Raw genomic sequence first — 20,000 nt, 5'->3', positions numbered from 1 at the left:
AGCTCAGCAGGTTTATTTTATGCTGGAACGTTTTGTATGTTATTGTCGGTGCAGAAGAGAAATGTTATAGGGACCTGTACTGCTGAAAGTCTCAGGATGGTTTATAAGTGCTAAGTGTGAGGCAGGCTATTGCATAATATCCCCATTGTACAAATGGGGATGTTCATAGTGCAGGAAGGTTAGCTGCACGAGACCACATAGCATCATTAACAGCAGTAGAAATAATGAGTCATAGCCTGGAGTTCCTTGCACTTATCTTCTCTATTATATGTTTGGTTGTAAGTGCAGAGAGGTTATAAAGTACACACTGGTTAAATAATTTCATTAACCCTGGTACCTCTGCTAGATTTCTCATCATACTTACAATCTGTGCTCATATCTTAATGTGTTGATTGGCATTTTGAACTGAGTTGCATTAGGCCAGATTTCTTTTAAATCAGATTAACTTTGTGTTCCACAGTTTTATAATATGATTAGGTAATTATATTCAGCATCAAATTGTTCTTAATAAAAGGTGTCTGAATTTGAACTTCAATTGATTTTAAGATCTTGGCCTTTTTATATAGATAAGCTTTTATCATAGAGTGGTAGGCAAGGTACTCTGGAATATCAAATCAGCTTAGAATGAACTATGCCAGCATGTTGGGTCATGCTTTTGATTTGGCCCCAGTCAGCAGCACGCTTTACAGGAATGCTTTTTGTACCATTTTACAGTCTGGGTCTTTGGTCAGCATTGCCCAACTGCTTGGTGTTTTCATCAGCACTTCGAACCATTTAAGGGAGCATCTGATTTTGAAATTAGAGAACTGTCTGTGTGAAAATCCCTTTGTGTCCTTTTCTTTTTAAGGAAGTTGCTACACAGCACTAGTAGTCAATAAATAATTTGTGTCTTACCTGCGTGGTCTCTCAGAAGCACTGTGTAGAAGTTATGATACAGTACAAAACCTTTCTGTTTACCTTGCTTGTTGTTGCTTGATTATTTCCAATATTTCAGTGATAACAGTAATAGAGCACTTCATATGCAAAACCCTTGGGGTACAGATTTGCAAGCTTCTGGTATTTGTTGCCAAGTTTATTTTTTTACAAGCATTCTCACTCATTGCTGGTAGTACCAGCCCACATCTGACTCCCTGCCAGCCCTTTTCCATTTTGTGCTGTAGGGCAACTTGCAAACATTATCAGACTTATACTTTTCATTTGGTTTGTTGTAAAGATTTACGTTTCATATGGCTTCTCAGTGTACCACTTGAAGGCACTTGGCTTTTCTAATATTACACACTTTGTCAGATAGACTTTCATGACAGGTTAGGGTTATTACGTGTTATTGTTCATATTTATTTAAAATAGACAATGTGACTTGAAATGCTCCTAGAGTTTGGTCAGGGTGGCCAAGAACTTCCTTGCTGAGTGGGGGGTTATGTTGTTGCCTGTAGGGAGCTTATTGACTCCAATATGTTTACTTAGTTTGTACTCCTCCCCTTGTTATCAGAGTCATCTAAAGTGATAGGTATATACAATTTAAAAAATATATGTTTAGAGAATGTAATTTTTTGACAGGGTCATTTGTGGTGGCGGTTGGGCTGTGCCCTGCTGGGGGAGCAGTCCACAGGCTGCAAGCTTGGAGAGAAAGTCACCCTGCTTCTTCTGCAAGCTCGGAGAGGTGGTTTTGATATAGACTGATCTAGACCTCTGGGGAGCAAGTTTAGCAAATACAGTGTGGAAAATGATTCTTGAGGCTTCTCAAGCAGGAGATGGATGGTAGACAGGAGGCCCTCCAAGAGTATCACTGTTTCCAAAGTAATACTGTGACTTAAGAGATTTAATTAAAGATTTAATTTCTTTGAGACTACCTCAGCTTGCATCTGAAACATGACAATTTTCCTATCATGATACATATTCCTCAAATATGGATTTTTTTTTTTAATGTAATGTAAGTTGAAAACAGTTAATACTAATGATCAGTCACACTATTTGTTGATGCACTTTTTAGCTTTTTTGTACACCTTTTATGCTTACCCCCGACAAGTTGCTTGCATGCAGTGTTTTCTTTGTTTCTGGTTTGGCGCTTAAGCCCTTAGTGAGAGACCTAGTGAGACTGCAAAACCCTCTTTCAGCAGCTTGCTTCTGCTTGTGGCATTAATCTTTCTGCAGGGGGTCATGCTGTTTACTTACAAAATTCCAGTTTCCAGTTACAAATAGAATATTATTAAGAGAGTCTTCTTTTTACCAATTAGGTCAAAGTCCTAAAATTTTAAGACCTAAACCACATGGTTTAGAGCGAACTGATTCACAAACCATAGGTGACTTTACTGCAAGAAGAAAGGGTATGTACTTTAGCACTGTATGTATATAGAGTTTTATAAAAATAAATAAAAAATAAGAAAACTGTTGTTCTAGAATAAATTTAACTCTTGTATAGTCTTCTTACTTCTATTATAATCTAAGATCATGGATGTATTTTCCTTGCCAAGCAAAAAGTTTCCTATATAAGGACTTAAAAGTCTTTCTGTCTTGAACATGGAAACAATTCCTTAATATGGTTTTCTGGTCTCTTTAAGTTTTACCTGTTCATATTTTGCATTTACTGCTGTCTGTTTATTTAGAAGCAAGTATATATGACTGACTTGTAAGTTGCTTGAAGTAACTTCACTTAGGCAATAACCTGAAATCACTGTTTATGTGGGGCTCCTGCTGTTGGCTAAACACTGAAATAAAGCAAAATATTGATCCTCTAGCCATTTACTACTGCAGAGATTGTTATGCATCTTAATGCACATTGCAGTTAGTCTGATGGGCTTTATTGAAGGTGCTGAGTTGGTGCCTTATATTGTTGCAAGAAGTGGAGGAAATACAAATCTTATTAAAAAAAATCTCACTAAGTGTCCCTGATTGTTACCTTTTGGAGGCTAAAGCCCATGGCAACTGGATGAAACATTCCTGCTGTTCTCAGTGGGCTTTAGACAAAGTCCTTGCCCTTTTTGTGCTGGAGCAGTGCCCTTCCCTCTGGTACCTGCCATGGAGTCTCAGGCCTTGCCAGAGGGCTCCAGCCAAGCTCAGCATTTTTGTGTCACTCAGGCTTGAGCATCATCTTGCCTACATCAAGTTCTGCCACCCTATCTCATATGGTACCTTATATCTTGAGATAGATGAGTTGTAGTTCCTCTCTGGGTCTGTGGTGACAGCTTTTCTTGAGCAAGTGAGTTAAAGTGGCAGAATTATTGGAGTAGGCCTGATGTGCTTTGAGTGCATCATTATGTCTTCTTAACAAGGAAAAGGAGAAACCTGCTTGGGATACTAAAGACTAATACTCATCCAGAAAATTTGAATTGTGAATCCTTGTATTCAATATGTAAGATAGCTGACTTTTCAGTAAATCTCAAGAGCGAGTATCATGAAAGTACAATGAGTACAGTTCCGCTTTTTCCCGTGAGACAACCATGCTGATGAAACACCTGATTTCTGTCCGTTCTTCACATGGTCGCTCAGGACAACTCTGACTCCACGGGAACTACTGGAGTGCTTGCTATTTCATCCTGGTGAACCTGATCATGGGCAGCAAACTGGGAAGGGGACCGAGGGGAGAAAGGAAGGGGGTATCATTACAGTGACATTGCATTTTATTTTCTAAAAACAGTTTTACGGAGGATGAAGTTGAGATTCAAACTGTGACAAGTCCTGTATTTTTTTTTTTTTTCTAATGTTTAGGCGGTGTCAAACAAACCATCTGGAGGTATAAGGTGCTTCTTGCTAATACTCTATTTGTGGTTCTGTTCTGAAAATGGAATTTAAAAATCGCACCTTTTCCAGAACACCGTTAGCTGTCATTGACCGCACAACCACGCGGCTGCTCTGCTGGTCCGTGGATAACCAGCCACACACCCCTTGGAATTGAAGGGAGGTGTTGGCTCATCTCTTGATTTTTGCAAACTTATTCTTAGCTTACAGATCCTGCCCACTCTTTGAGGTGTGAAACCTAATCAGTAAGGGCAGAATTTGCTTAATAGTAACTGCCTGTGAGCAAAGGAGAGTGCCCAGAGTTGGCTCTGCTGGCAGTTTAAGCAGAAACAGGCTGTCAGCCCCATCCTGGGCCTTTCAATTCAACAAGTCATTGTGGCAAATGCAGAACGTGATGCTGCCTTTTTCAGAGTCTCTTTTCAAAATAGAATTACTATGTACAAGCATAACTGGCAAAATTCTTAAATTGTGTGTGTGTGTGTGTATTTTTTTTTCCCTAATTGCTGTTGCTTTTCAGTACCTGGAAAGTTTAAAATATAAGTTAATAGATCATCGATTTCTGAGATCTGAACTGTGTCTCCTTTTCTTAACTGGTGTTTGCTATTTAAAAAATAGTAATAGGCTTTGAAAAGCTATTAATTTTAAGTTTGTTTGGGAATGTTCTGTACTTTAAGATTGTCTGTTTCTTATATAGCAAAACCAGCTCCACTAGAAATTAAACCTCTGCCTGAATGGGAAGAATTACAAGCTCCAGTTAGATCTCCTATCACCAGAAGCTTTGCACGAGAGTAAGTTTCTTAGCTTTTCCTCATTCAGATTGTTTTCCCTGACTAGAGTTAATAAATATTAATAAATGTGTGTATTATATTTTCAGCCTGTGTCATAGAATTTGAAGTTTCCTTTGGAAGTGTGTGTATGTGTGTATGTATTACGTGTATGTACACGTGGATTGAAATAAAGTGTGTCCATATGAGTTTTTATTTTGTAATATTAAATATAAAGGACTGTGTATAACCAAGAAATGTGATACTCTAGTAAACTTGAATGAAAATTTGATCTCTAATATGCTTATTTTTGTTGTTTACCAGGAGGTTTAAGATATTCGAGATGTATTGTTTGTAAAATAATTCCTGGTAATTAGCTCCTCCAGGTTTCCCATGTCTCCCAGACCGGATTCAGTTCATAGCACAACTTCCAGCAGTGACTCGCACGACAGTGAAGAGAATTATGTATCCATGAATCCAAATCAGTCCACTGAGGATCCAGTATGTAAAATCTACATCTTAACTACTCTCTTCCTGTGCAGTCCTTACTTCTAAATCATGCGAACACAAATACTTCCACTCAATATCACCTCCTTTATACTTCTAGATCAAAATAATAGTAAATCTCAGCAGAAAAACTGTAATTTTAGTAGAATTTCACGGAGGAAGTTTAGAGTGTAATCACACGTATAATACATATATCTGTTGTACAAAACAGTTCAACGTATTACTTTTTTTTCCCCTCCTTCCCTAGAAACTGTCTCCTCTTGTCTGTAACTGGGCTATGCACCAGTTCAATATTATGTCATCAAGGGAAATAAACTGTATTAGGACCTCTAATAAAACCTTTAATAAAAAGTCATCTTCCAAGAAATGTGGAAGGAACAGAGGAAAAAAAGGATTGATATTTGTTGTTTACATTCCATAACAACCAAATGATGTGTCCTTTTATTAGGCTTCTTTCAAAAAAGAGGATAAAAGGGGTGTTTGTGTATTTAATATCTGTATTTTTTTTCCCCTTTGGGGTAGAATTTTCTCAGATAATGAAGTTTCAGATTTGTAGCTTGCAGTGCAGTAAGTGTCAAGCTACTTAGGAACAGTTAATGATGTGTGTTGTGGGTTTTGTTGGGCAGGGGAGAAAAGGAAGAACCAAGAACTAAAGCAGTAGGCCTGAGCTAAAATGTGGTCCAGAATACCCCTAAAGCACTGGAGGAAAACCTGAGCCTCAGCTTTTTGTTCAGTACAGTTCAAAGCATTCACCACGTCTTTACTGCTTGGGTTCTTAGCAGGGAATAAAGCAGCATTTTTCATCTTCAAAGCATTATGAAAGACCTTCTTTGGGGAGGGCCTGTCTAGCACCTTTTTTTTTTGTTCTGTTTGTCTGTCCGCCACCTTATCTGGCTTGTGCTGTCGCCTATTTTGCTACTCCTTGGACTCTCCTCTCGCAGTGCTGCTTGCTTCCCCATTCCCTACTGCTCTGGATGCCCTCCCCAGTTTCCTCCCGTCTCCCTCCTCAGTCTCTCCAAGCCCCTGCTGATGCCTCTGGGGCAGCTCTGGCTTGGTGCGAGCCCGCAGAGCATCCCGGCTTGGGCTCGGAACCATGTCCGACCTGCCGGCAGCAGGGAGCTGATGATGTAAAATCTTATCCCCCCTCTTGCAAGAGGCTTTGGTAAGTAATCGATAGCGTCCCGTTTTACAGATGTGAAAAATGTCCTGTTTTACGCAGAGGTTTGGAATCGCCTATACCCACAGCTCTGCCCGCGGTAGAATCACAATTCAAATCGAGGATTTCTGTTAATTCTCACAATGATGTTTCAGGGGTTTAATTTCAGTGCCAAGATGGTATATTTAATGTCACACCTCAGACAGCCTGTCATTAATATCTTCTGTTTGCTTGCACCGTTCATTCTTTAAGGTTGTTCTACAGATTTCCTTTCATTTTCATTTATGTATATTTAAAGTTTCTGATTTCTAATGCATATGTTCTGCTTGTCTAGTTTGTTTGAAATAACAGATTATTTTCTGTTTGAGTAATAGCTTTTTTATTTATGCTGGGAACATTGATACAGAACCTGATTTTTGCATGTTAAATGTGCAGAAATTTGTTTAGAGAACTTGGACAACAAAAATGAACTTTGTCTTAGTTGTTGTTTGTCCTTGTTACCAGTTAATATTAAATGAATTGGATGATACAGATGTAATTGATAACCTCAATTTAAAAAGCCCAGTCCATTAAGTTTTAAACCCTAAAATATTTTATTTCCTAGAGAACCTGAGTATTTCCAGATATCTCAAGGCCTTTGTTTTAAAACAACACCAGTCACGTAGACATTTCAGAAATCTTTATTTGTTCCAAATACACCTTAGAAAGGAGCACGTACTTTTTCATCTTCTGTCATCAGCTTTGAAGCGTCTTGTTTGGACATGTCATACTTCTGTTTTATTTAATAAAACCAGCATTATTCTGCTTTTTCTTTCAAGTCGCTGTCAGACATACCCTTCTGTCTTTCCTTCTGCCTTCCTCTTCATTTTTTGCTGACTGCTGCCCTCTGTCTTCCTTTTTTTTCTTTATCTTTTAGAGAAGAGTCCTTCTATTGTACTGTTCCTATAACACCTGTTAAGAGGGAGGGATCAGGCTGGGAGAGGACAGAGGAGGTGAGGTTGTAAAAGTCTGGGCTAATTGAAATTTAGGTATATGCAATGCAGCTTCAGGCAGCACTACACAAATCTTCCAAAGTCTTTTGGACTTAGCAGTTGAATAATCTTTTTCCATTTTCAGCTTAATCATTATTGCTTTTGAATGAAATGCAAATGGCTCATTTGAAGTTTTGCCACTATTGTAAGGTATTTAACAGAAATTTAAGGAAATAAAAAAAAGTTTGGAATTAATGCCAAATTTGAGATGTAACATCACTGCATTTAAAAAGAACAAACCACACTCCATTCTTATTTCATGATATGAAAGGGACATTAGGTGGAAGGCACAGATGGATTTGGTGGCAACCTTAAATTTGGGGGGGGTTGGTTTCGGGGTTTTTTTTTTTGTATTCATTGGCTTTCCACTCTTTCCCAGTTTCAATTTAGATAGAATATATCCCCTTGTTATACAATGTCAGAAAAACTTGCGTGGTTTAACTGATTGCAAGAGATCTCAGTCAGTTCTTTAATATTTCAGCAGTTTGTAATAAGCGTATTTGGTAATGTGGACCATCAGCATGTACATTTGTAGCTGAAGTTATTTGTATTACAATTTCAGAACTTGTTTGGAAGCAACAGTCTTGATGGAGGAAGCAGCCCTATGGTAAAACCTAAAGGAGACAAACAAGTGGAATATTTAGATCTGGACCTAGATTCTGGAAAATCTACCCCACCTCGTAAGGTAAGCAGAGCGTCAACTCCTGCATTTCTGCTATCAAGAGTTTAAAATTTCTTCAGCAGTAGTTGCTGGGAAAGGGGGAACCTCCAGCGAGGTCATCCTAACTAGTTGGTCAAATAGTCAATCAGAGAGCTTATACTGGGCCTTTCAGAAAAACCTGTACTTGTTCTATATCTGTTTGGGACATCTACTTATAATACTTTTTGTTGTTAATTTATTTTAACTTTTTTTTCATTCTCCCTTGCTTTTCTCAGAAAAAGAGCAGTGGTTCGGGCAGCAGCGTGGCAGATGAAAGAGTTGATTATGTTGTGGTTGACCAGCAGAAAACGCTAGCGCTGAAGAGCACACGAGAGGCGTGGACTGATGGGAGGCAGTCAACAGAATCCGAAACACCTACGAAAAGCGTGAAATGAAAACGCTGCTTTTTCTTCAGAGAACAGAAAGGAGTGAATTTTGACGAGTTGCAGGACCATGATGGCAGTGTTGTTCAGCTGCCCAGTACCTGGTTCACTGGTGTGTGAATGGGTTCTTGACTGAACAGGATGGAAGCCAAAGGACATTTGAAATATATCAAAGGAATTTTTAAGATCGTAAATTGGCTCTGTGGTCTCTGGAAGAATTGTAACCTGTAAATAACATGTAAAATAGCATTTCTCAGCTTTCAGAACACCTTTTCTGTAGTTAACACGTTTGTAGTATTACTATGTTTATGCACTTTTTCAGTTACAATGTTGGTTCAGGTATTCCCAGTTAGTGTACCTTAACGCCTAGTGCATCTGGAGAAATTTTTTTTCCTTACACTACTATTCCCTAAAATTTTAGGTTAATTAAACTACATGTAGATATGGAAATTAATATCTGAACTTCATTTTTAACAACTTAAAATTGATTTTGCAGAAATACTTTCACAATTGAATAATCTACTTGAAATGCCAAGAGATGACCGTTAGTTACATACTTGTTTATATTTAATACATGCAGGATTATTTGTAAGTCTACAGGTTACCTTCTTAACAAAAATTGCTGTGAGTTAATAATAATGAACTATACTGGGTTTCGACCTACAATCCTGGCTTATGTTAGTTGTTAGTGGTGGAACTTCTATTGTATTTTATTAATGACAGTGTTCTGTGTTCAATAGGTGAAGATTCTGCAGGGTGGGATCTTACACTTTTAAAGACTGAATAATTAAATACCAAGTAAGCCTTCAAACCACTGATGGCATGCAGTAATATTGTGATCTCACACTCATTAACAAGAAATAACCTTTATATTATTTACAGAAGGTAGAGTATATAAATCAGGTACGTACCAAGCACTATTGTGCTAATACACTGATCAGGTTTAGACAATGAGCTTTAGTTTTGTACTATTTAGAAGTTCTAATGTCAGTTTTCAGTTCAAGATTAATGGGACAGTTTGACATTCACTGTTTGTAGTCCTAGCAAAATACTGTGATTTTGAATTAGACATTAATTCAAATGGAAATACTATGTTTTGACACCATAGTGCCCTTCTTATGATCTCTGTTGTACTTTAATCTCCTGCTTGGCCTTATATTTAAATCCCTATGCAACTGGTATTTTATATCTCTGTTTTTAAAAATTAGATAATATACTTAAATGATCCCCTTGTATAAACCACTTATTGCTCTTTCCTGGTACAGGATTTTAAGCTCTGTATACTGTGATCCTTTATTTTACTATGCCAGTTCCAAATAATAATCTGCCTTGGTTTAGAAACATTTTTTGTTATTTGGAAGAAGATAGAGTTCTTTAAATATGTGAATGAGTTAGGTCTAGATAGAAAACTTACTAACACTGTTTTAACATCCTCAAATAAGCGGTTGGTTTTATTTTCCTACCCAATTGTTTTATTTTATCCGGATGATTTAAAAGTTGAGCATAGAGATGTGTTATTTTTCGGCATGTTGGCCTTAGTTCTGTGCCATTTGTTGTTTCTCTCCCCTCACAGCCACAATCTACAGTATGTAAATTATCTTATTCTTAACAAAGGTTCTTTTTAAATTAGTAATATTTTGATGCTTCGAATGTTCATTTTAAAAAAAGAAACTAAACACAATGCATTTTGAGGTGAATTTTAAATAAATCAAGTTGTTCAGTTTTGATGTGTAAATTCTGTCCTGTGAAACTGCAAGCTGATGTAAATGTGCCTGTGAAGGTGCCTAGATACCAACCACACTTCTTCAAAATAGTAGATTACCTCTTAGTAACTCTCAAAAAAAGTACAGCTAAAACTATCTTCAAAATGAATATCTCATTTAAACCCCTGCACCAAGCAGCTAAATAATCTGAATTTCAAGTCTTCTGGGAGCCAGAAGAAGTGACATGAGCTGGGGGACTTTGATGGCTTAATCAAAAGGAGCTCAGATCCGTAAAGATTCTGGAGCTATAGCTCAACTCTGCTTTGATGGTCTTTCTGTCCGGTAGTAAAATCTTCTTCACTGATGCTACAACTGAAGCACCTGTAGGCATGGTGAGTACTTGGGAGCTAATGTTTTGGTTTAGGGCACTGTCTTTAAACATTTTATCAGTGGAATGGCAGTGGTGCATTTCCATTTCCTCAGTAGCAGATGTGGTTAGATAATCACTCTGCTGTTTATCCCACATAATTGTTCTGGTACTCGCCATTGCGGGGAAGAATCCATACTGTGGACTCGCACACTCACGTGTGCATGAGTGGTGATCTTGGAATATTTCAAACACATTTCTTTATTCTCTCAATACAGGAGAATTTGAGGGAGAAGGTTTGGAAGGGCTGCTTGTCTTTCATCTCTCTGTAATGCATCTGTCCTTGAAACATTTACCAACTACAAAACTATATGTTATTTTTAAAACCTTTGGATTTTTGTAATCAAGCAGTGATACTTATATGTCTGTACTACTTTTTCAGATGTTTTGAGCATCTCTGGTAGTGAAGTATAAATGCCTAAAAGAATTGGTGTCCTAGGCTGGCCTCTCTTGGTACAGCTGGTTTTACAAGGTGGTTTTGCTCTAAGTTTGCTGATTTCAGTCCTTGGTTTACAGATTACACTTATTCTTTCTTCATTTCAAATTTGGAGTATTCACAATGTTAATTACGATCGAGAATCCACTCTTAATTTTGATACTCTTTTCCCTTCCTTTTGTTATGGAAAACAGCAGACTTCTGCCTGTACAGACAGTTTAATGCTTTCTAAGTAATAGTCTAAAATTTTTATTTAATTTTATTTCTAAGCAGTTTTCTCCCCTAATTCCAGTAATACATTTTCTCACATGTTGTCCAAAGAACATTCAGAATCAGAGACATGATATTAACTGTGGATGATACATCTCATTTTCACCTATAAAACTGGAGTGGGGCTTCATGCTGCAGATCTGTCTGAGTTCTTGGACAATTTAAGGATGTTAATATCGAAAATGTGAATACTAAAATTGTAGGTGGTAGAAAGCAAGCTAGACTGTTGTTAGCCTTGTGTAACTTTCAATTACTGACTTTGTAAGGAAATTCTAGTTAGGAGGACGGGTGCTGATAGAAAATCCAGTAGCTAGCAGTGCAGAAGTAGTTTGTCAGTGGTGTTTGTCCAGTGTTCCTTTTCTGATGGGTAAGTTCTTTCTTGTTTCACTAAAACAGTATGTTACTAATTGAGGATATAGTTTTCATTGCTCTACGTGTTGTTTTAAAGTACAAATGTAAGTGTGTAATAGGTCTTTTACAAATATGCAAAACCTTGCTCACAAAAATCACAAGGAAATCTTCGTGCCTTGTGCACTAAGATGGCCTCTAAAGATGGTTTGGTATTGCTATGCTATAACCTGAACAGCGTGTTATCTGGTAAGTACTAATGGCCAGACTTTTACATGCTGTCATGTAATCACTATTACCTCATAAAGTGCAGGTGCAAACATGCAGCTGTTCTGTCCTAAAAATGTGTAAAGTGACACTGAAAAAGATGAAAATACAGGAATGTGATCATTAGTCTTTTTTACTTTGCTGAGATTTGTATTGATGTAAGAAAAAGAAAAATAACAATCCATTCACCTATGGCAGTTGTGACAGTGCCACACACAGGGCATACAAGCAAATTACAGTCTTGCTGTTTTAATTAAGCAATTTAGAATTCATTGCTCCATATAGCTAGACAGGCAACTCTCTGGCGCTCACATTGCACTGTGAGCTAAGCAAGATTTGTATCATGGTGAAATTCAAGCTTAGCTATTACTGATTGCAGCAGTCGATGTATATATATTGCAGTCTTGCAAAACTGCTTTGGAAACTCACCAGCCCTGGACGAACCTTCCATTCTCTCCTTTTTGAACAGTTTTGTGTAATGAAAAGTCAAAGGATAGTTATTTGCTCAAGAAGAAGGTTTTGCACCTGTAGCTCTTAAGAAGCTGTGTGCTATACACAGGTGAACTTAAATTTGGAGATAATACTCTGTATTTCTTGTATTCCTCTGGGTCTCTGTGTATTGCACCAAGCGTTGCTTCTTGCGGTTCATTTCTTGTTGCTTGTCTTATTATGTGGCAATACTAATGTGGTCCATGTCATCAGTTAGTATACTAAATGTTCCACAAAAACATTGTGTTGATTGGGTGTAGATGAACCAAATACAACAAGCTGTGAGGGTTTTGTTTGGATTTTGTTTTAACTGAACAAGTGATTTGGGTGTGGGTCTCAACCTGATGAGGTGCAGAACGGGACAAAAATAAAAGGCGCTTGAGACGGTTATGAAGAATGTCATTGACATTGAACGTTTCCCAGTATATGCTTATGGTTCAGCATCCTTGATGTTAATTTTCAGTAACAGAAGTGGGAGAGTAGCAGGTATTGGATGCGTGACTAGTTGAAAGGCTTTTATTGTCATTAGATGAACAGAGCTAGACTGTTCTCATGCCAGTAGTTTTCTTTTTAGATTTTTTTTTATAAGACAATTACATGTTTTATTTGAAAGGGATGATCTGCATTTGCTTTGATTTATTAAAAGTGTATAGTTGTGTAACCTGCACTGAACACACATAAATTAAGGAAGACTAAACATTTTGGTAAAACCAACTTGCAAAATAAATATCTCACTGTGATGCAACATTTAGTAAGCCATTAGAATTATTTTTGAGTTTCTAAACCACAAGGTATGGGCCAAAGTATTTTTCTTCTGTGTTTAAAAAGAAAATGTTACAAAAACTTACTAATTTTGAAATATTTTTTGTTTAAAAACATGGTAAAATTAAAAAAATCCATACAGTTTACATCATAAATTACAAAGCTGTTAGAGACTCAAAATTTTCTTGCAGTTATAAAATCAGCATTTGTACTAATCATCATGATTCGTCCTTGAAGGTTCTTAAAGGTTCCATCATTGTTGCCAAGCCTTTTCCTGGTAAGTTGTATCTGCAGTGAAACAAGAAGAAAATGCCTGTCACAGAAGTTTTGAAAAAGGCCAATAAAAATTTGGCTACTATTTAAATAAGGTTTTATTAAATGCTGTTTGAGGTTCTTTTTGGCTGGTGCTGGCTGCTAGTGTGTGTATGTGGGGCTTCCCCACTGTACCCAGGGGACTTGGTTGTCCTTTGGGAAAGAGTGTGGAAATACAGTCCTGGAGATATTCTGAAGGTTCAATACAAAGTAGAAGCAGGCTTAGTACCACTTTTAGAATCAACTGAGCACTTTTAAGTATGAAATAAAATGCTTTTGATTTAGAAAAATAAAGAGCTCACAGTAGGACATCTCAGTATTTTTTTCAAGTTTAGCTGTAGGCATTGCAGGAGAGTGGAGCTGTTCTTGAACTACCTGTGATGAGCTGAACAACCTAACAGGGCCACTGCATGCCCAAGGAACAACACTTAAAGATTCAGATGAAGTATAGATTTCTGTTCTAAAACACTGTTTACAGAAAATATGTCATTATCTGGAAAGCTGATCATTTGTACTGAATGTGACCAAATACAAATGAGGCAGCTGAAGGCAGCTGGAAGTTGCATTTACTACATTTTTTAATCAGATGGCCAGAATAGGATGGAAGTATAATTATCCCTTATTTTTCCTGAATTCCTACCAGTCTGTAGAGAAGATTTCATATTTTTATGCTATATTCAGGGAATATACTTCAGAGGAAGTAATTACTACTTGTTTCTGTGCACTTGTGTGGTGGATTTACGTGCTTGTAAACCATGCAGACTAATCGACATGTTCGTTTAGGATTTTTTTCCCTTACCTATTAATGATGAAGGATGCTGGCCTGGGAGTTTTGGAGATACCTCAGACTGGCCTGCCAGAGTATCTCAATTTGAGTCTGGAGTTAATGGCATCAAAATGGTGATTCAGCCCTCTGCTGACGTTGTCTTCATCATAATACGTAGAAATCATGGTGTACATATTTTGTTACATTTTAAAAATTAATCACAGTTGAGACCAAAATGTTGAAACAAATGGTGTTCAGAGTGAAACTTCATAATCTGTAGCTAGACATGGGGCAGCATTTTTAAAAGGCATTAAATATAACAGGGTTGCAAGCTCCCCAGGCACACAAATCGATTGTATGATCTTTTGAGGAGCGGACTTTAATAGTCTGGGCACTAGTGTATCCTATTGAAGCAAGTGAAAGTTCCAGCAACTTTTTCAAAATAATAATATTTTTACTCAGGCATGTAAATATAAGTTTAGGAACTGAATGGTAAGAATACTGTTTGTGTTTTAACTCTTTTTTTTTTTTCCTGCATAAATGACAGAAGTGATCATCCTGACAGCATTTTTACCATTAGCTCTGCTTGCTGACAGCTCAATATGAGGGAGTACAGAGTAGACTTAGCCCTTAAATAACTTTTTTTAAAAGACGAAAAAAAAATAAAAGAGCCAACCATGAGCAGGATTTAACATCTGATCTGCCTTGCTCCCTTACTCTCTTATGGGGGAGTGCAGGTACCTTCAAATTTGAGTGCTTAGCTTTGAAGAGGGGGACACAAATTCTGCAGCCAGTGGCCAGAGAAGCACCAACAAGCTCTGGAAAAGCAGTATGCTTAAAAGCTACATTAAGAGTCAAAGCAAAAATTTACTTTTGTTTTAGAGAGGGCTGGTGGTTTTGTTTCCCAGCTTGGAGTAGGATAACATTTGGGACTGGAATGCAAGTATACTTGGTATTAGCTTTCACAGGCTGTGCTGCATCTTGCTGTGAATTAAATTGCTTACCTTGTATCTGTGGTCCCTGTTTTTTGTAGGTTATCCTTGCATTTGGTGCACCAGGAGGAGGGCCAGCTTTTAAAGTACAGGACTAAGGATTGGAAAATGTTGGCTCCCAACCTTTCTTGAGCCAGCCATCCAAGCTACCCTGGGACATACTCCCCTTAGAAGATTTTGGTGAGAAGCTGAATAGGTGCTGATGTATGGTCAGGTCTGGTCTTGACCTGTGAGATGGTTTTGTGTAAGGTTATTCCAGACCTAGTTTTGTGGTGTGTGCCTCACCACACAGATTCATTAGCAGTTTCCAGCTTTTTTTGTTGAGGTGTACTTGCATGAAAGTTTAGGGATAAATTTACAGTTGACAGTTTTAAAATCTTTGAGGTTTTCTTTTAGTAGGATGTATTGTGTAGAAAGATGGAAACTTTAAATTAAGCAAGCAGTTACTGTTCTGTAAATGGGAAAACAAACAAACACACAAACATAATCACTCAGCCCTCAAAAGGAGAAAAGAAAAAAAGATAACTTGATTTCAACTGTATATCTTTATTTAGTATCTTTATAGGTATTTATAGGTATGACTATCTCCAGGTAAACCGCAACCATGTGGACCTTTTCTGTTCCTTTCTGAAAACATCCCTTCTGAACACCATCGGTTCTGCAGGTTGGGCCTTTCTGCTCAGGGCTGCTGTAATAACTTTGTCTGACTCCTTTCTGGTCAGATACGTCTCTAAAACTCAGTTCTGGGCACACAATCTCTCAGATTTTTCTTCTCTCTTTGTAGTTTTTACATCCCCAGCATCATAATGATTTGAATACATGCTGTTATGTTTTCACTGAGATGCTTAGTTCTTCAGTGAGGTCTTACTTTGATTTCCTGTGTCTTTCTGACATGACTTTTTTCCCAAATACTATTTAATTAGAGACTTTAAAAATAATTACTTTTTTAGTAGCTGCTCTGGTTTTCATGACTCAGCAGATTTTTCAAACCATATTAAATAATCCCCTCTTATTCAGAATAATTACTAATGCAGGAAGGAACTCAGATGATATATACAAACCAGTTAACTCAAAAGAAGTTAATACAGCCGAATGCAAAATGCGTATTCATGTATAATAGCAAGGACTTGGAAAATACATGTGGCACAAAGCAAGCGTAGCCTACAGTACATATATGAGTAAGAACTGTGTTGGAAGCACCTGTATCTTCTATTTATTCTGAGACTATAGTTACAGGTAAGTAGGGGGCAAATATTTGTCAGTATGAGTTAATGGTCCAAGTGGTTTTCAAAATCTTTCATGAGTATTTGTTTAAGTATCTAAACACTCTGGGGAAAATTTGACTGGGTCACAACTGAAAAGAAACGAAACAGCATAAGAAAGGCAAGAAAACTATGGAAAACAAATTAAGATGCTGAGAGACACCTTGATGTAGCAAATTTGGGTGTGCAGGCGGATACTTGTATATCCCATTAGAATAATTACTTTCAGGGATAAAACTGCAGATGTAGTCTATATAGAAAAGTTAAAAGTTTCACTTAACTCTTTTTCAGATTTATCTCTAGCTTTCAGGGAAGTCCTGGTTTATGTCCAACTTCCTAAAATCCTTTTTAGTCTAAGAATGACTGAACCAGAAGGAAGTTGGGTGGCTTAACTGCAGTGGCAGTGTAATAATATTATGTAGGGAGGGACTTGCTGCCAGGGAGCCTCTTTACGTGTGTTGTCTGGCTCTGGGTGCCATGCCATGTGGTGAGACGAGAACTTCACCACTGTGAGAAAACAGGGCCAGGAAGAACCTGACTGCAGAGGGAGGAGAATCTGGAGTTTTGAAAAGGGAAGGATCTGTGTGTATTATTGAAAATGCGTGTGTGTGTTATTTTAGATCGAAAAATGTATTTTACACATTTAAAAAAACATAATTTTTTGCATTTTGGTTGAGCCTTTTCAGTCACAGCAGCATGCAAATAAAACCTAAAAGCCTTTTATCTGTTCTGGGTTTCTTCTGTGAGGGTGCTGCTTGTTACAGAATCTCCATTCTTCGAGGATTTCTGTAACGTGTCAGCAGTTGACGCTAAATGGTGGTTTTTTTATGGGTAAGTTTTGTTGATCAAAGGGCTTGTCTTAAATTGGACAGAAGCAGAGTCAGATATGCTACATGGATGTGTTGCATGGTTTGATGACTGGTTTGTAGTTGTGCAAAATTTGAAAGATTTTTGGTCTTCATGTGTCACTATTTTTGTAGTCTGCTTTTTGAAGATAGACCCAGAATATAGTAGGCTTAGAAATGTTCATTACAGCTTAAGCACCGCAGATGAACTCAATGCTGTTTATTTTGTATGAAATATGAATTTTGCTAGGATGGATACACTGTAGTTTGAATAAGTTTAATGTCATCTTCACAGTACTCAATATGGAGGGATAGATATTTATACACTTACACGTGGTAAATACTAAAACATTGTTTCCTTTGAACTAAGGAATCTACTGAAATTAATGTAGAATATCTTTTGCTTTTTTTTTTTTTTTTCCTACAGTGAAAATCAATTTGGTATCAGTGATGACAGAGCTGCACTTCCGCTGATGGGCAGAGATATTTTGGTGGCTCAGATTTGACTGCTGGCAGTGTGTGTGTATGTGTCACCTGTTAGCTGCAGTACCATTCTTCTGAGACTAGAATTAAAATGATTGTGACAGGAAAGTGATGGCTTTGAAGCAGGCCTAATTACAATTAGCTTTGGATGGGATAGTCCAGCTCAACATCAGTGTTGTGAGGGGCTAGAAAAACTGGCACTATCTGACCTCTTTTGTATAGTATTTTACGTCTGCATTTTAAGCTATACAAAAACCAAGCATACCAAAACCCCCCAAGATCTGAATGCAAACTAGGCTCTCTCCCCTCTCCTTCCTTCTTGAATCCACGTGACTACTGTGTGTCTGATGGTGTGACCACAAACAGTTCTATTTAATTTCCCAAACTTTGCGAAGATTTGGAGTGTTGATACGTGTGCAGTAATGCCTATTAGTGTAATCGCTGCGCAGCTGATAGTACCTTTTAGCATTGCTCTTCTGGTGTTTCAGTTTCGTAATTAACAAGAAGCTATCTAAAGAACATCAGTGAAAATTATGATTATAAAACTGAGCAACAAAATGGAGAGACATGTCTCCTGAGAGATTGGACAAAAGTCTGTAATTCAACTATTCTTTACCAACTTCATACCCATGATAGTAATTAGTTGTCTCTACAGTTTAGTACAGGCTGAGGGAACATGTTTTGCTGTGTTGTGCATTTGACCGTATGTTGGTGTTCAGCGCAGTAGTAACCCCTGCCATGAGCTGCTTTATGCCAGTGGTTGGTTTTAATTTCAGGTCTCTGTAATCAGCTGTGTATGGACTGCTATGATTTTGTGTGTTCATGAACATCTCCGTGTTAGCTTGGAAAGCTCTCTTTCCTTTTTTGGATGTTTTTTTTTTGTGTGTGTGTGTAGTCTTCTGCTTTCAGGACTTCAAGAAATTTAGGACCTTAGTGTTACTTTCAATTTTTGACAATTGATGATATTAATATTCATGATAATTATGATGATAATAATAATAATAATATGCCTGCTTCCTGTATTTGTTCAAAGTCTAACAGCTTTATTTTTGCTTCTAGTTGAACATTTTCCTTAGAGCATGGCAGAGATTCCAGTAACTCTTTCTGCTATTTCACATCATGGTTCTCTTCACTTGGGAAAAGCTTTGTCCAAAATTCAGATGTAAGAGTTGACTCCTAGTGATATTTCTCTCTTGCAGTGCTACAGGGTCCATGGCAACTGACGAGCTCTAACCCATCCATTATTTCATTAGAGTTAGTATTTTTTATGAGAAGCAAATAATCTATTCAGAAGCATTTGGGTCTATAAAACTGTATTTCATTACTCACAGGTATTGCAAGTTGTATACAACTGCAAAACTATTTTTTTTATTCCCTTTCTCTGACTCTAATGCAGAGAGAAAAAAATCCTGTTTCTATTGTGGAACTCAGGTTTGGGCTAGGAATATTTTTTATAATGTTTCACCTTTTGTGAATTAAATACTTGGGACTGATATTTTCTTGCATATTAACTCTGAAGGTTGAGTACAAATTATTCTATCCCTACAATAAAGGCAGAGGTTGTCAGAACTAAGGAACACAGAGAAGTAGCCTAGAGGAGAAGCCATTTTGAATTAGAGATGAATGATACCATATTAACATTTTCTATTCCCATACACAGCTGGTCCTGCGCTCCCAGTGCCTTCAGGTCAGGTGCAGACACTGCGATTTATTCAGTTGGTCTATAAAAAAGTATTTTTGTACCTACAAACTTTGGCTCCTTCAGGTGGATGAAATGAGGGAAGGTGACGGAGGAGGGGTTAGTTCTGGCACCCCTTGTGAATGTTCAAGTTCTGTTAGATTGACCCAAAAAAGCACTTGGTTTTGTGAGGATCTGCTCTTTCACAGCCGTGTTCTCCTCTTTGGATTTTATTTTGGAGCACACTATGAGGCTACCAGTTACCCTTCATCCCGGGCACAGCAGTGTTGTGCTGTTAACTTTACCCTAGCTCTTGCTTTTAGCAATAAAAAGCCATAATGAGGAACCTTTTAAGCCGATTTTCAACAAAGATGCACTTTGAAGCACATTGTGATTAATTACAAGGAGCCGCACCGGCGCCAGGCGCGGTGAGGGTGCAGCGGGCACGGAGGCTCGGCCGCGCTTCCCTCCCCCGTAGGCCGCAGCGTTCCCTCACTCGCCGCCGCCGCCGGGGCGCGCGAGCCGGCCGTTGGGAGCGAACGGCGGTGACGCCACAGCGCGCGGCCCCGCCCTCCCCGCCGCGCGCAAGCGGCGGCCGTTGCGAAGGCGCCGCCACTCAGCGGCCAGGCGGCGGCTCGCGCCCGCGCACTCGCTCCCGTCGGCGGCGCTCTCGCGAGAGCAGCC

At 38.1% G+C, this 20,000-nt stretch overlaps 1 protein-coding gene across 10 annotated transcripts in view; it reads left to right on the top strand.

Annotated features, from left to right (window-relative positions):
- Positions 1-10,011, top strand: part of GAB1 (GRB2 associated binding protein 1) — a 102,274-nt gene extending 92,263 nt beyond the window's left edge. For 5 of the 10 annotated variants that reach the window (XM_065836511.2, XM_065836507.2, XM_065836509.2 and 2 more), the window contains 5 exons: positions 2,235-2,324; positions 4,430-4,523; positions 4,877-5,000; positions 7,756-7,878; positions 8,130-10,011. In XM_065836511.2, coding sequence (XP_065692583.1) covers positions 2,235-2,324; positions 4,430-4,523; positions 4,877-5,000; positions 7,756-7,878; positions 8,130-8,288 — 590 coding nt within the window. In that variant the 3' untranslated portion in view covers positions 8,289-10,011. Of the gene's footprint in view, positions 1-2,234; positions 2,325-4,429; positions 4,524-4,876; positions 5,001-7,078; positions 7,155-7,755; positions 7,879-8,129 lie in introns of those variants that run through there. The other 5 variants (XM_065836510.2, XM_065836514.2, XM_065836508.2 and 2 more) reach the window with 4 other exon arrangements.
- The last annotated feature ends 9,989 nt before the right edge of the window (positions 10,012-20,000 follow it).

This window comes from Patagioenas fasciata, chromosome 4 (genome assembly GCF_037038585.1).
Source record: "Patagioenas fasciata isolate bPatFas1 chromosome 4, bPatFas1.hap1, whole genome shotgun sequence".
Lineage (NCBI taxonomy): Eukaryota > Metazoa > Chordata > Aves > Columbiformes > Columbidae > Patagioenas > Patagioenas fasciata.
The sequence above is the reverse complement of the archived record's forward strand: the minus strand, read 5'-3'. Positions and strand labels throughout refer to the sequence as shown.